Source organism: Lethenteron reissneri, chromosome 26, assembly GCF_015708825.2.
Source record: "Lethenteron reissneri isolate LAM-NWPU_2019-01 chromosome 26, ASM1570882v1, whole genome shotgun sequence".
Taxonomy (NCBI): domain Eukaryota; kingdom Metazoa; phylum Chordata; class Hyperoartia; order Petromyzontiformes; family Petromyzontidae; genus Lethenteron; species Lethenteron reissneri.
Window position 1 is genome coordinate 15490759 of NC_083804.1, and position 12619 is coordinate 15503377.

A 12619-nucleotide genomic window follows, 5' to 3' on the forward strand; every position below is an offset into this window, starting at 1 on the left:
GAAGCAGCGGAAACCGCCTGCTTTTCTTAGCAAGCCATAAAAAGTGGTCTCTCCGTGCCACACGACAAAAAGACCAACATTAATTCATCATTGCTTTTCAGCAGAGATTATTTTCAAAGTGACATCCTTTAGGCAGGAATGCCCGCCTACTAGCCCGACCGAAATAAGAGAGCTGTAAGGAATGCGCTGTGCAGCATCATTCGCGAGCTGTACGTTGATGTGTATCATGAGTAAAAGCCCACTTTTCCGTCCATTAGTTTTATTAAAACAAACCAACTTCTGCTGATTTGTAGATAGGGCACTTACGGCCGCAGAAACACAGGGGGACGGGGAGGGAAATGTGGGTATACCAGAGGAGAAACCGGCAAATAAAGCCTTGGATGACGAATGTAGCTCTCTAATCTGTGCAGATCATCCAACCGCATGGGATGTACAGTGAGCGTCTTCCTTCGAAACTGATTCATGCTCAAAAAAGCACCGACTGGCTCTCACCCCTGTTGGCGGCTCTCATCCAGTGGTGAAATTCCACCTTCCTATGCTGGGGACCAGTCTCTCGTGTAGACACCCATTGTAAACTTCCAACTAGAATGTACTAATTTTATCAATGCAAAATAGGTGGCGAGCGATTCAACCCCTTGCCGCATTTTGAATCGAGCGGCCAACTACTCGGAGTTGCGATTGAGCGATTTCCTATTTGCTATATATTTTTCCTGACCGAATTACGATTTAACGTTTTTCCTTTCCCCAATTTAAATCCACTTGTGTTATCAGTGTTAGGTCATGTGAAGAGGTAGCTATTTTTGAACTCTTGCAGTGAGCCGTGGATCACCCCGTGAGGTAGGGGCCGTACCTTCCCAGAACCCTGCCACGGAAATGTTCTTCACATCGCAGTCAAACCGATAATGTCCACTCTCAGAATTTAGCGAATTTATTTGACGAGCAAATTTAATGCTTTGGGTTTTTTTTACGTGCAGCCATTGATGACAGGGCGAAGACCGTCACTCGTTCTGCGATAACCGCCTCGGCGAGCCATTCTCTCCAACACGAAGGATTGCACCGCTCCGCGAGAGATTTGAATGCAGACTTTGTCTCATGGCCGTTAATTATTTATTACTACATCGCTTACTCGGGAAAGCCTCACCGAGTCTCAGGAACCGCCTGTGACGAGGGTACTGCTAAGTTTTTCACAGTTGGGGGGCGACGAGTGTTACGTATAATTGTTACGTTTCATACCAACCGAGTCATTTGACACCAATAGCACCATTGGGATAAAACTGGGGGCCCGCGATTAACGGTTTGAGTAAGAAAAAAACAGCCAAAAAGCGGGACCAACGTTTTCAAAGTGAATCAATGCGCTTCTGTGTGGTGCGCCTGCGTGCCATGCAGGAATGCCCGCGGAGGACAGCGCCACCACGCTCCGCCTACGCAGCTGTTTGGCGGGGTGGGCAGCTGTCCCACGTCCGTCAAGCAGTGGACGTGCGCTCACAAACACACACGCCGGGCTGCGCGCTTCCTCCTCGCCTCGCATCTCCGCGGCACCACGGGAGGAAGTTTCGCCGTTAAAAATACACCATGCACGCTTCCGGTGTGGCTGCCCAACCAGCGATTCGGCAGGCGCAAACCGGGAGGAGGACGAGGTGGATGAGGCCACGTATAAATTGCACTGGTGATAGGGGTCACGTCCACTCGAGGAGAAAATCGGATGGGTGTTTCAAAGGGATTTCTAACGAAGAGATTGGGGTCGTGCGGCCTTGAAACGGCGCCCGAGTCGGCGAAGCGAGCGGCGAACACGCGGGGAGGTAGAGGCGGCCGTGGTGATCTGGCGAGACGAACGCCGTAAATCACGGTCGCGTTTCACAATCGCCCAAGCTAGGACATTGTGCGCCGCAAGGAAAACCATGTTCCAGAGCCAATGTGAAAAAAAAAACACAGGTCGATAACTTTGAACGCTCTCCAAACTTTTACGATTCATAAATATTACTAATACTTTATTTACTCAGAACAGCCTAAACGATCTCTTTTCAGAAGCGTTATGCCTGGGAAATTTGCCAATTTTTTTCCGAATTGTTTGTCATGTCTCCACGATATACTGGCCCGGTGACGTGGTAGCGAATCACACGACTCGCAGCTGGAGGGCTACGAGTTCAAATCCTGGTCAGGTAGGCCAACACACCCCACCCCTCGTTGCACCACGATCAAGAAAACGGGGCACCATTCGCGCCAAGCTGCAGAGAAAGCAGTGAGGCTCATCAGGAGTGAGCGGCCGAAGTAAGGTGGCAAGGCCAAGAACTCTCTCTCTGCATCACGTTCCACGACCCTAACGGGAATTGCTAATTGTATTAAGATTAACCAAGAGCTGTGCTTCGAGTGGAGGGCGGAATGGACACGGGGAAAACGAGAACCACTTCTTTGTCAGACGTCAAATGAGGAAAGTTCGAGCCCGGCCCGGAATGATCGTTGGAGTCGAGCATCGGCCAGGAGCATGGCGGGGTGAGGGGTGGGGGAGGGGGGTGGCACCACCAACCGCTTTGATCACGAGCACCGCCAGCGGGGTGCACCATGAGCCTTCGCAGCAATTAGCAACAAAGAAACACTTGCCTGAGACTTGAGAGGCCTCGGGGACTCCGGCTGCGGCAATTCCAAAACACGCGTTGCCGAGACAGGGAGGGAAGGAGGGGAGAAAAGGAGAGGGGAGGGGGGGTTAGATATCAGAGCGAGCCGGAGCGCCGGACCGTCCAGCACAGCTCAGGGACTGTCCTTCATGCCGCGTGAACGCCCTCTGTGCCCTCGCCCTTCCCGGCACAGCCTGTTCCACGCCAAACCAGCCGCAGCCAGCTTGGCTTTCACTCCTCTTGCTTTTCTATCCGACAACAGCTGTCACGCGAAGCCGCTCACTTGCGCTCCTCGGGCGTAGTAGGCAGCAGCGCCGGTAGTATCGGAGGCCGCGCGCGCGTGTTTACTCCTGGGCCACACACGCACTGCTGCACGAGGGGGTCTGTATGCTGTGGAGGTCGCTTTCCCGTACTTCGCTAAGCTGGGCAGTGCGGGTTGGTGAGCGGTGCAATTAGCCACGGCTGGAAATCGAACTCTGTTCTCTACTGTGTGCAAATCACTATGCTACCGTTCCACCCTGCCATTGTGTGAAATCAAATGACTATTATGCAGCGTAAAATGCCGATGTTCCAAACTGCAGCCACTCTTGACAGAATTTAACGTGGCTGTACAATTACAAAGCAATTCAAAAATACTTTGAATGTTCTCCACCCCCCCACCGCCGAGTAATAGTCCTTGCTTAATTGTCAAATTTTAATCATATCTTTTCTCGTTCAATCCCATCCGCATCTTGACTCTTCTTGTAGTTTACTTGGAATTATGCTGCGGAGTGCTGAGATGGCCACCCACGAAGGACAAAGTTACGATTTTTATTTTTATCGTGACCCACAATTGCGTGCCGTTTATCCCATTCGCCTTGTCGCCGTTTCTTCACGAGCACTTAAAACGTCATCACAAACAGATCCCGCCGTGAATTCCTCCAAGGCTCGGGACTCAGCTGGTTACCATCCGCGGGAACCGTTGGGAGTTTAGTTCACGCCCCGCGTGCGCTATGGCAGAAGCCACGAGAATGGGGAATGGCATCGCCTCTAGCACCGCAATATAACGAAGATAACCAAGGTCGGAGCCCGATGAAACAACGGAGCAGGGGAGGGGGGGGGAGGCTTTTTCCTGTAAAGGGAAAAGTTAGCCAGGCAACACATTCTTAATTCATTACGCAAGTCTTAATTCCCCACTAAATATTTTCCGAGTCACTTGCAACAGACTGGGTTGAGGCACTTGATCAGTAGCCACAGCCATGGCCGACAGAAGGATACCGGATGCCAAATAAATAACCATGCGCTGTTGACAAACGTGGTTGTTTTGCTTCAGCGCACCGGTATGCCGAAGAGAGCGATCTGCAACATTCAACAATTGTTCTTGCTCCAGCACATCGGTATGTTCAACACCGGGGTATGCATACCGTTGGGCTGAAGTCATCGAATAATTGGCACGTTTGTTTACGTGACAACTTTATTTGTTGGAGGACGGTGTCGGGCGGGAGGAGGGTCTACGACGCGCGTTCGGCATTGCAACCCGCGCGATCTGTCCCGTGTAAAAATCAACAATGGTTCGTGCGCGAGTGAGAGCCTTCTCTGTACGAGACGCGGGAGACGACCGTCGTGGGTTTACGCCGGCGGCTGCGCCGCGACTCGCTCACACGCCGTCGGAGAAATTGCAGCGCGCTTAAAACTCCGCTTCGGATTTTACTGTCGGGGGGATATTGACACCGATTAGGCCTGCCTGCTGTATTTCACACCATTAGTGCGCGACCGCTCCGTGCCGTGCGTACAAAACGGTAGCAGTCAGCAGCGGCCCAACCTTCGCGGAGATGTTTCTCGGCCGCCGCGTCAGCGCTATTATTTCCCGTCTCCGCGAAGAAAATTTACGCCCCGGCAATTTTTTCGTCAATTTTTATCTGCGCTTTTCCTAATGTGGCGCCACCCGAAGGCCGATTTATTTATCCACTCGGAGTGAGCTGCCATGACAGCTGAGCACGTGCATTTGTAAAACAACCCAAAGGTGAAATTTATGACTCAAAACTGTCGTGACAGCAGGAATTCATATTCTTGGTTCTTTCGGTAAAGTTACGTGACTTTACTGAAAGAACCAAGAATATGAACCCAAAGGTGACATTAAGGCCATTTACCAGGCATCCTTCATTGGCCCTCTCCATTACGCAACCTTATATCCTGCAGACGATTCCGAGGTCATGTCTGCACCTATCCGATGGTTAAAGTCTCACAACAGCGATTGCCCGAGGCATAAAACTAAAAACGTTGACGTAACTAAAATGTTTTGCTTAACCTCTAGTGATCGTGCTGAGGCCATCAAACGTTACACACGAAAATCGGATTGCATTTTGGGTAGGAACCAGGGATTCCAACATCGAGTCTCAACGCACAACAACACGAGCCTCTAGACTCCCTTTTCAGGACGTTTGTCCAGTTCGCTATGGGGCGTTCTCTGCACGTGGGAAGTCACCTGAGTACCCGGAGAATACCCACCCACACCAAAGGATAACATTCAATATCCCCATATGCAGGTCGGTAACCAACTTGCTGTACTGCCGTTTCACGGTCACTTAAAAAAGCCCAGCGGGCTAGGGGTCTCTCGCACGATGACCTGCGCATGACCCACCAACTCACCCCCGGCCCCCCCCCCCGCCACCAGCTCCCAACAATCAGAATCAGAATCTTTATTCAGACTGGAAGAATCCGAGCTATGAAGTTCATTTTCAGAGATGTCCAGTAGGGACACGTGGGTCAGCGAGTTACATCAACGAACAATGCAAAAACAATATAGGAGCAAGATAGAGAAAAGGTCAGCAAGTCACCAACAATAAGTGAATATAAACAAAGCGCAGCCCTGCCCCAGACATTCAAAGGGGAAGCGCCCAGCATTCACTGCAAGCGTTCACCTACCGGGAGCGCGTGGGGCACGGGTGCTGGTATCGGATCCGGCAGGTGGATCCGTAAAGGGGGGGGGGGGGGGGCAGGGTGAGGGAGAGATACTGACCGGAGCGGTGTGGTCCTTGCGTCCCCGGGGGGACGACGCGACATGCGCCAGGTACTGGATCACCTTCTTCGTGTTTTCCGTCTTGCCGGCGCCCGACTCGCCCCTGCACGCGCAGAGCCCCCAGCCAATCGGAGAGAGAGAGATAGGAGCCAGGCGTGAACGACTGCTCTCCTCAGTCGGGCAACTCGCCCCTGGCACAAGGACTACTCTGCCAATCTGAAGGGGAGAGGGACGTTGGGTTTAAACGCTTCTCGCCCTACGCTATTCAAGGACTGGCACAGCCATGCTCGCTGCAGAATGCATGAATGCGGTTGTGTATGTATGTTGAACTTCTTTCGCACCGTACGTAGTTAACCGTGCTAATTAGGAGGTGCAGGATACGACGTACGATACGGTAATTTAAAATGGATTCTTACCCTTCCGGCATGCACACACACACACAACTGAATAATGTGCCTAAAAATAAATAAATTCCTCTTCATATATATTTTTTATCATGATGATGATAATAATCAGATTTGGAATGATGGCCGCCGACAGTCGAGATTAACGGTCGATTGGCAGCCAAAGAAGAGAACGTGCCCCCGATTGTACGTCCACAAAGGAGATGGAGCAATGAGACGCAGCTCGTGTGCAGGAGCTGCAGGGTTGTATTGCATGACCATGAAAAACTATGACAGGTTGACCTTCATCCAACAGTGGATATATCATGGCTGCTGATAATGATTATGATGTGTTTAGAAAAATAATACCGCTGTAAAAATTATCCGCAGTGGCGAGATGTTAATTCCCTCGGTATGGGTTCAATCCAAACCCCAACGCCTGTACATATGGAGTTGACATGTCTCTCTCTCTCTCCCATGGTCGCGTGGATTTTTATCCGGGTCCTCCGGTTTTCCCACCACATTTAGAAACATGCATTTAGATTATTTGGCTGCTATAAATGTCCACATGAGCAACTTCGTTGAGAGATCATTTGGGGCCTGATCGCTTCTGAAAAAGAGCACATTCAACTCAGTGAGGCTTACCCGGTAACAATAAACGATAGTTTATAGTTTAGCATATTTTGTGGCATGCGCCAGAGAGGAAAGGGAACAGGATACGGTTGAATCGTGACCCACAATCGTAGAGTTACGGGGGAGGGGCACAAACGGTTCGTTAAGTCGACAACGAGCGCAGGTCACAATGCCCACGACGGAACACAGGGCTCCGTGAAATGTAATTTAACGGTGGTGTGGTTACGTTTAACACAAGCAAACCTGTTCAACGTTATTCTCAGAGTTTCACATCGGTCAGGATGAGAAAAGTTTAAATTCCACACGGTCCCCAAACTGACAAAATATTTAACTGCGTCTGATTTATAACACCGGCCTTTTATCAGGGTAACTCAGAAACGTGAGCGAGTAATACAGTTCACAGGCCACGCACGGGATTTTCACTTTGACATCAGTGCACAGCGACATTCTACTCTCAGCAAATCAAAGGCCAAAGAACATAACTGTGCTACTCCAGAATGCCAGCAGCACAAGTCGCCACTCTGGGATCACAGCAATCAGCCGCTGACGCAATGCAACGCGTGTCACCCGCACTCTGCGAGTTAAGTGTTGAAACAGATAACTGTTGAGATTGGCTTTTGACAACAGTGAAAGTGGTGGCAATGGCTTGGAACCCCCCCTGGCAGCCCGGCAATGAGCCCCGTGTATCCTTGCCACCCCACGCCCCTTCACAGAGGCCAACACCGGTTGCTTTTAAACCAAAACGAGAGTCTCAAACCGCAAACGCTCACCACGTACGGCTCTTTTTCGGCGAAAGCGCCATGCGGACCAACGCTTAAAATCCGTCAACGCGCCGCACTGGTCTCAGAGCTGGACGCAAGCAAAGATTATCACGTAAATACCAAAGCAAACATCAATCTTTCTGGGACAGAAAAATTCCAGCCATGTCCAGCCACTCCAGATATGCGGGACCCGCACGCCAAGGTGAAGACGTCACCGATATCGGCTATCAACGCCTGTGCACGCTCGCCGTCCTGCGAGCTCCGGCAAACAGGCGGGCAGGCGAGCAGGCCGGTTCACTCGACGAGCTTTCAGCTTATCGCCACGGCAAATCGGGCCGCAGGAATTCCCAGTGGGGCGCTGCAACGGTCGAAAACATTAAAATCGGAATCCGAGTGAGAACCAGGCTGCGACTGACCACGCGCTCACCACACGCAGCCTCCCAAGCAGTGCTTTGCTGCGTACGATTTCCCAAACGCTGGCAAAGTTACAAGATCACGGTACGTTTAAAGTCGCCTTTCGGCTTGCTTAATCGCCAGATTATCGTCCCAGCAACAATCTGCGCGATGCAACCGCCGCCACCCGACCCAAACCGCTGCACGGAAATTTTCATCCCAGCTCCTGGCGTTTCACGCCGCAAATTCTAAACCGTGCGTCGCGAAAAATTTACGCGAGCAGATAGCCGTCGGGGAAAAAAGATAAAAAGAACCAGGTCACCTCAGTCCATGCCGCAAATTGTATTGCGCGAAGATGTCAAGATTTTTCTCCTTTTATTTTTATGCACAGGAATGTGAGCTTATTGCCGAGCAAACTTCTGACCCAGAGGGAGTCTCAGGGCATCAAGGAAACAAGCTTCCTGACTCCACCATCACGACAAAAAAACTGCAGTTTGTTTTAGTGCCTGCAGTGATGGAATTCATAACCAAACAGCAGCTCTGCCCAACGCAGAACCATAAAAAAACTACCCAGGACACATAAACAACAGCAGCCCCTTGAGGGCCAGAAGAACCACAAAATACTCCCTGCATCAACTTTCTGAAATGCTTTTTTTCTTCACCAATGTTTTCCACATGGGCTACAAAAAAATAACACCACTGATGAAGTTAATTTCCCACCCCCCCCCCTTTCCAGGGGCTCGTTTTCATTAAACGGGTGCCCGTACCCACAGAGTCGAAAGCGCGGCAATCTTTTTGCGTTGCATGCGCCTATAGCCGGAACAAAAGACAGGGGTTTGCGCAAAGGAGACCCCCCTCCCCCTCCAAGAGGGTTTGTAACGGGATCGAGTGGAGCAGATGGATGGGACTCACGTGCAAAGGATAGACTGGTCCTCGCGATCTGAAACGAGACAGGGCGAGGCACAGGCGTCAGTCAAAAGGCAAGGTTCACGAACACTGCCAGTTACATCAGCACCACACATGACGCTGAGCGGCATTCCCCGGGCTGCAGAACAGTTGAATCCGGCCAAACGAAGCAAAGAGGATTTGTTACATTTTATGCAATACCCCCCATCGCTTACGGTAGCCGGAGAAGAAGAGACACCATCGCTGCTACAAAAGCGGCAAAAAAATTTCCGCTGCAGCAGGAACCCGCAAAATTGACGCAAAGAAGCTCGTCCATTAGCCTCCTCACTCTAAGAGCAAAGTGTTCGCGTGGTTACTTTTCGATGTCCATGCATGTGCTCGTTTACATCGACAAAAGCCGTCGTTGCCCCCCCCGCCTCTCCCGCGTCCTTCATGCAATTCATTTTTGAATGCACGATATGTATTTTGTAGGATCGGTCATTTCCATACACACAATTCCCAAGTGCTTTATAGGGCAAAAACAAAAAATGGCCATTTACATTGTGCGCGTGAAGGCCACATTAGCCATTCTATTCCAAAACCAAACACTCCTAAAATGTAAATACTCTTCTTACAATTATTCAAACTCTTTGTATTGCAGTCTGTAAAAAAACATGCATGGAACAAATCCACAGGAACGTGAATATCAGGAGCCAGATCTATAGACCGGTGCGCGATTTTGGCTTCAAGCGAGAAACCACAAAGACTGCCACCGTCAACAAGAAAACCCGGCTTGGGGTTGGTGGGATCGCAGATGTGAACGTTCACCGATCGCACGAACGCGACCTCCTGCAAAGCATGTTTGTACTACATCACGCGCACTAAACGAATACATCTTGGGTCTTTCGTGCAGTTTTATTGGAATGTTTAGGAGTCGCGGTGCCCATATAAGGCGGCACGTGGGGGCACTCCGAGGGTTGGGGGGGAGAGGGGGGGGAACGTGGGGGTTTGTGGGGTGCGGGGGGGCAGGGGGGAACCAGGGGCTCTGGCGGAACCAGGGGGCCCAAGGCAGAGGGAGGAAGTGCCCTTGCAGCTGCGTGGGACCGCGCGAGGTGTCAGGAAACACATGTGGCGACGATGCCGCGGGGCAGATCCCGCCAAGTGCCCAGCTTTGGGGGCGCACGGACGCTGTGGAGCTCCAGCGAGTGCTGGTGCAGCAAACATCTCAGGAATAAAAAAAAACATTGACGATCCGAGTGGCACGCGGAGGAAAACTCGCGCCACGGAGCCGAAGGGCTCTGCCATGGCACTCGGCAAGCCTCCGTCAGCGGAGTCCGTTGGGCCTGGCCTCTTCTAGCACCGGTGGTCAGACCCGGCATGTGACACTAATGCTTAGCCCTGGATGGGCCGCGGTAGGCGGAAAGAGACGTAACTGTGCCTTACCACCGAGTCGTCCCGACGGCAAATGTGACATCGGAAAAGCGCAACGCTGACGAGGGAGCGGACCAGGCAAAAACAGGGTGGCCTAGTTTAACGCGAGGGTGCGAGACGGCTATTTGCAGTGATGAAGGAATGTAACCTGATCATAGCAACGGCATACTTCTTAATGCAATTGCACAACTAGGAAGGCAAACACACGTTACTGACCTATGCTCCTAAATTTAAAAACAGCCAAGACCACACGACGCGTTATTTCTGCGTCCAGCGAAACCACCACATCATCCATTACCCCTCCCTCTTGCCAAACAGAAGTCGCACAGGAATCGTATGGAAACCCAAAAATTTTTTTTTCAAGATTTCATGGCTAAATCCCACGGTGCTAATGCACGCTCCGATTGCCTTACGAAGCCCTCGGCCTGACTGCATGGTATAAGTAATTAAGCGTAAGCATCTGTGGCCAACAGAGGCAGCCCAGCCCTTGAGGTTACGGCCATGGCGAGTGAAGCCAAAAAAAATTCATCCACTAACGCTGCTCTCACTGCCACAGATGCTGCTCCAACTGCCAACTTCCTGTTCAATCTAATTCAAAAAGACACAAGCCATTTGTATTTCTGTTGCCAATACGTACAAAATCGAGGCGATTAATTGAGTGAACTTTAAAAAGAACAAGGTGGGGGTGGGTGGGTTTACTTGGCTGCTATAAATTTGGACCTGATAAGCCACTTCGTTGAGCTATCATTTGTGGCCAGGTTGCGTCCGAAAAAGTAACGAATAGCTCAGTGGGTTTTACCTGGTAAAATAAAAATAATATAGTTTTAGGTTGGTTATTTATTTTTAGTGATTTGTTTACCTTTCCTAAACTTTGCAGTCCTATCGTTTTTGTTTGCATTGTTTGTTGTTGTAACTTTCTGACCCGCCCCCCTTACTGGACATCTGTAAAAGAAAAAGAGCTTCACCACTCATCGGATTTCTCCAGTCGAATAAAGATTCTGATTCTGACGAGGAGGGGGGGGAAGGGACGTATTGGCGGTATATTGGTACATCATAATACACCGGTCCTCATAAAATCTGCCTTTGGAACCTGGAGCCAATTGTTATCAGGCTGGGTGCTAAATAGCTACGTGTGTAGTGGGCTCAAACCAAGACTCAAGTCGTATTCTTGGAGGCAACACATTTATTAATACCAACACACTAACACAAAGGGGTAACTGCCCCTTCACCAGATAACAACCTATAATGATGGTCCATCATGTAACTACACTAACTACACTGGGAGTAGCTACGACGGACGGGACCCCAGCTTGGGTCCCGGTCCGCGTGTTGGCGACTTGTCTTCGGATGTAGGCGCAGAGTCTTGAGGATAATAACAGCAGCCGGTGCCGCTCAGGGCTCCGGCTTATAACCTGTGTGGCAGGGCTCGCTCCGCCCCTAGCCACTGTGTATGTCACTTCACACAGTGACATACACAGTGACATCCAACGATGTCACTACACGTGTTCAGCTGCTCATAACGTTCATCTTCCGACTGCATCGACATTAAAAAACTGATTTTGATGCACCCCGCAAGATTTTATGACCGGGGTTGTGAATCGCAGGAAAATAAATAATTATTACAGAAATGTTGCTGTTTTTACACCGCGCACCACCGGTTTACCGCCAATGCGTTAAAATGTCAAAAGTGTTTATACGACGAGTTCACGTCTCGCGGTACAATGTGTGCCGCCGCGGCGGCAGCAGCAGCAGCACCACAGAGCAGCAGTCAACTCGGCGAGCCGCGCGCAGACCCCCGTGGTTCCAAGAGGAACCAAAAGGGTACTGCGACGGGAAGGGAAGTACCGTAACGGCCATGCACGGCCTACCGTGGATGGAGGGAAACGGGGCATATCGCACCCATCCACACGTGTCACGTCATTTTGCTGTGGCAAGCTGTCGAAGCTGACAACAACAAAATCGAGCATATTTTCCCGTTAGAAATGTAAAACCGCGTGTAAAACGATCTGCTGCCGTACAAACATTATCTGCAGGAAACGGTATTCGTACAGAGGATACGTTTGAGGTGCTATATCACCAATTTCACACTAAAGGCAGTTTTTGACCGTATTTACAAGAGCATACGCTGCTGCCACGGTGTGACGTATGTCAACCATTTTAATTGTACACTTTTTATAATGGGTTGCCAATCACTGCCCCCCCCAAAGGACCAAATCGGCAAGCAAACCAGCAAAATAAAACGGCACTGCCCAATAAGATCAATGCATTTCTTGAATCGAGCAAGGTTACAAGAACTTGTGAAAAGAGGCGAGGGTAAGGGGGACAATTCCAAAGTCGAGCGGAGGAGAAGGGGGAGAGGAGAAGCAGAAGAGCTTTCGATCCGCGGCATTGAGGTTGAAACGCGGCACGGTGGCGGCGGGTTGGCCGGGAGAGCCGTTGCCAGGCGACACACCTCTGCCCAGATTCTGCGCGCACCACTTTCTGTCCCGTGTGATCCGTTTCAAAAGCCGCGACCCTCTTCCC

The 12619-nt window shown here is 50.8% G+C and overlaps 1 protein-coding gene across 6 annotated transcripts in view; it reads right to left on the reverse strand.

Annotated features, from left to right (window-relative positions):
• Nucleotides 1-12619, reverse strand: part of LOC133347982 (myosin-10-like) — a 77060-nt gene that overhangs the window by 51129 nt on the left and 13312 nt on the right. For all 6 annotated transcript variants that reach the window (XM_061560745.1, XM_061560742.1, XM_061560747.1 and 3 more), the window contains exons 5-7: nucleotides 8693-8720; nucleotides 5611-5713; nucleotides 2599-2628 (exon numbers count right to left, since the gene is read on the reverse strand). In XM_061560745.1, the coding sequence (XP_061416729.1) occupies nucleotides 2599-2628; nucleotides 5611-5713; nucleotides 8693-8720 (161 nt within the window). The remainder of the gene's footprint in view (nucleotides 1-2598; nucleotides 2629-5610; nucleotides 5714-8692; nucleotides 8721-12619) is intronic.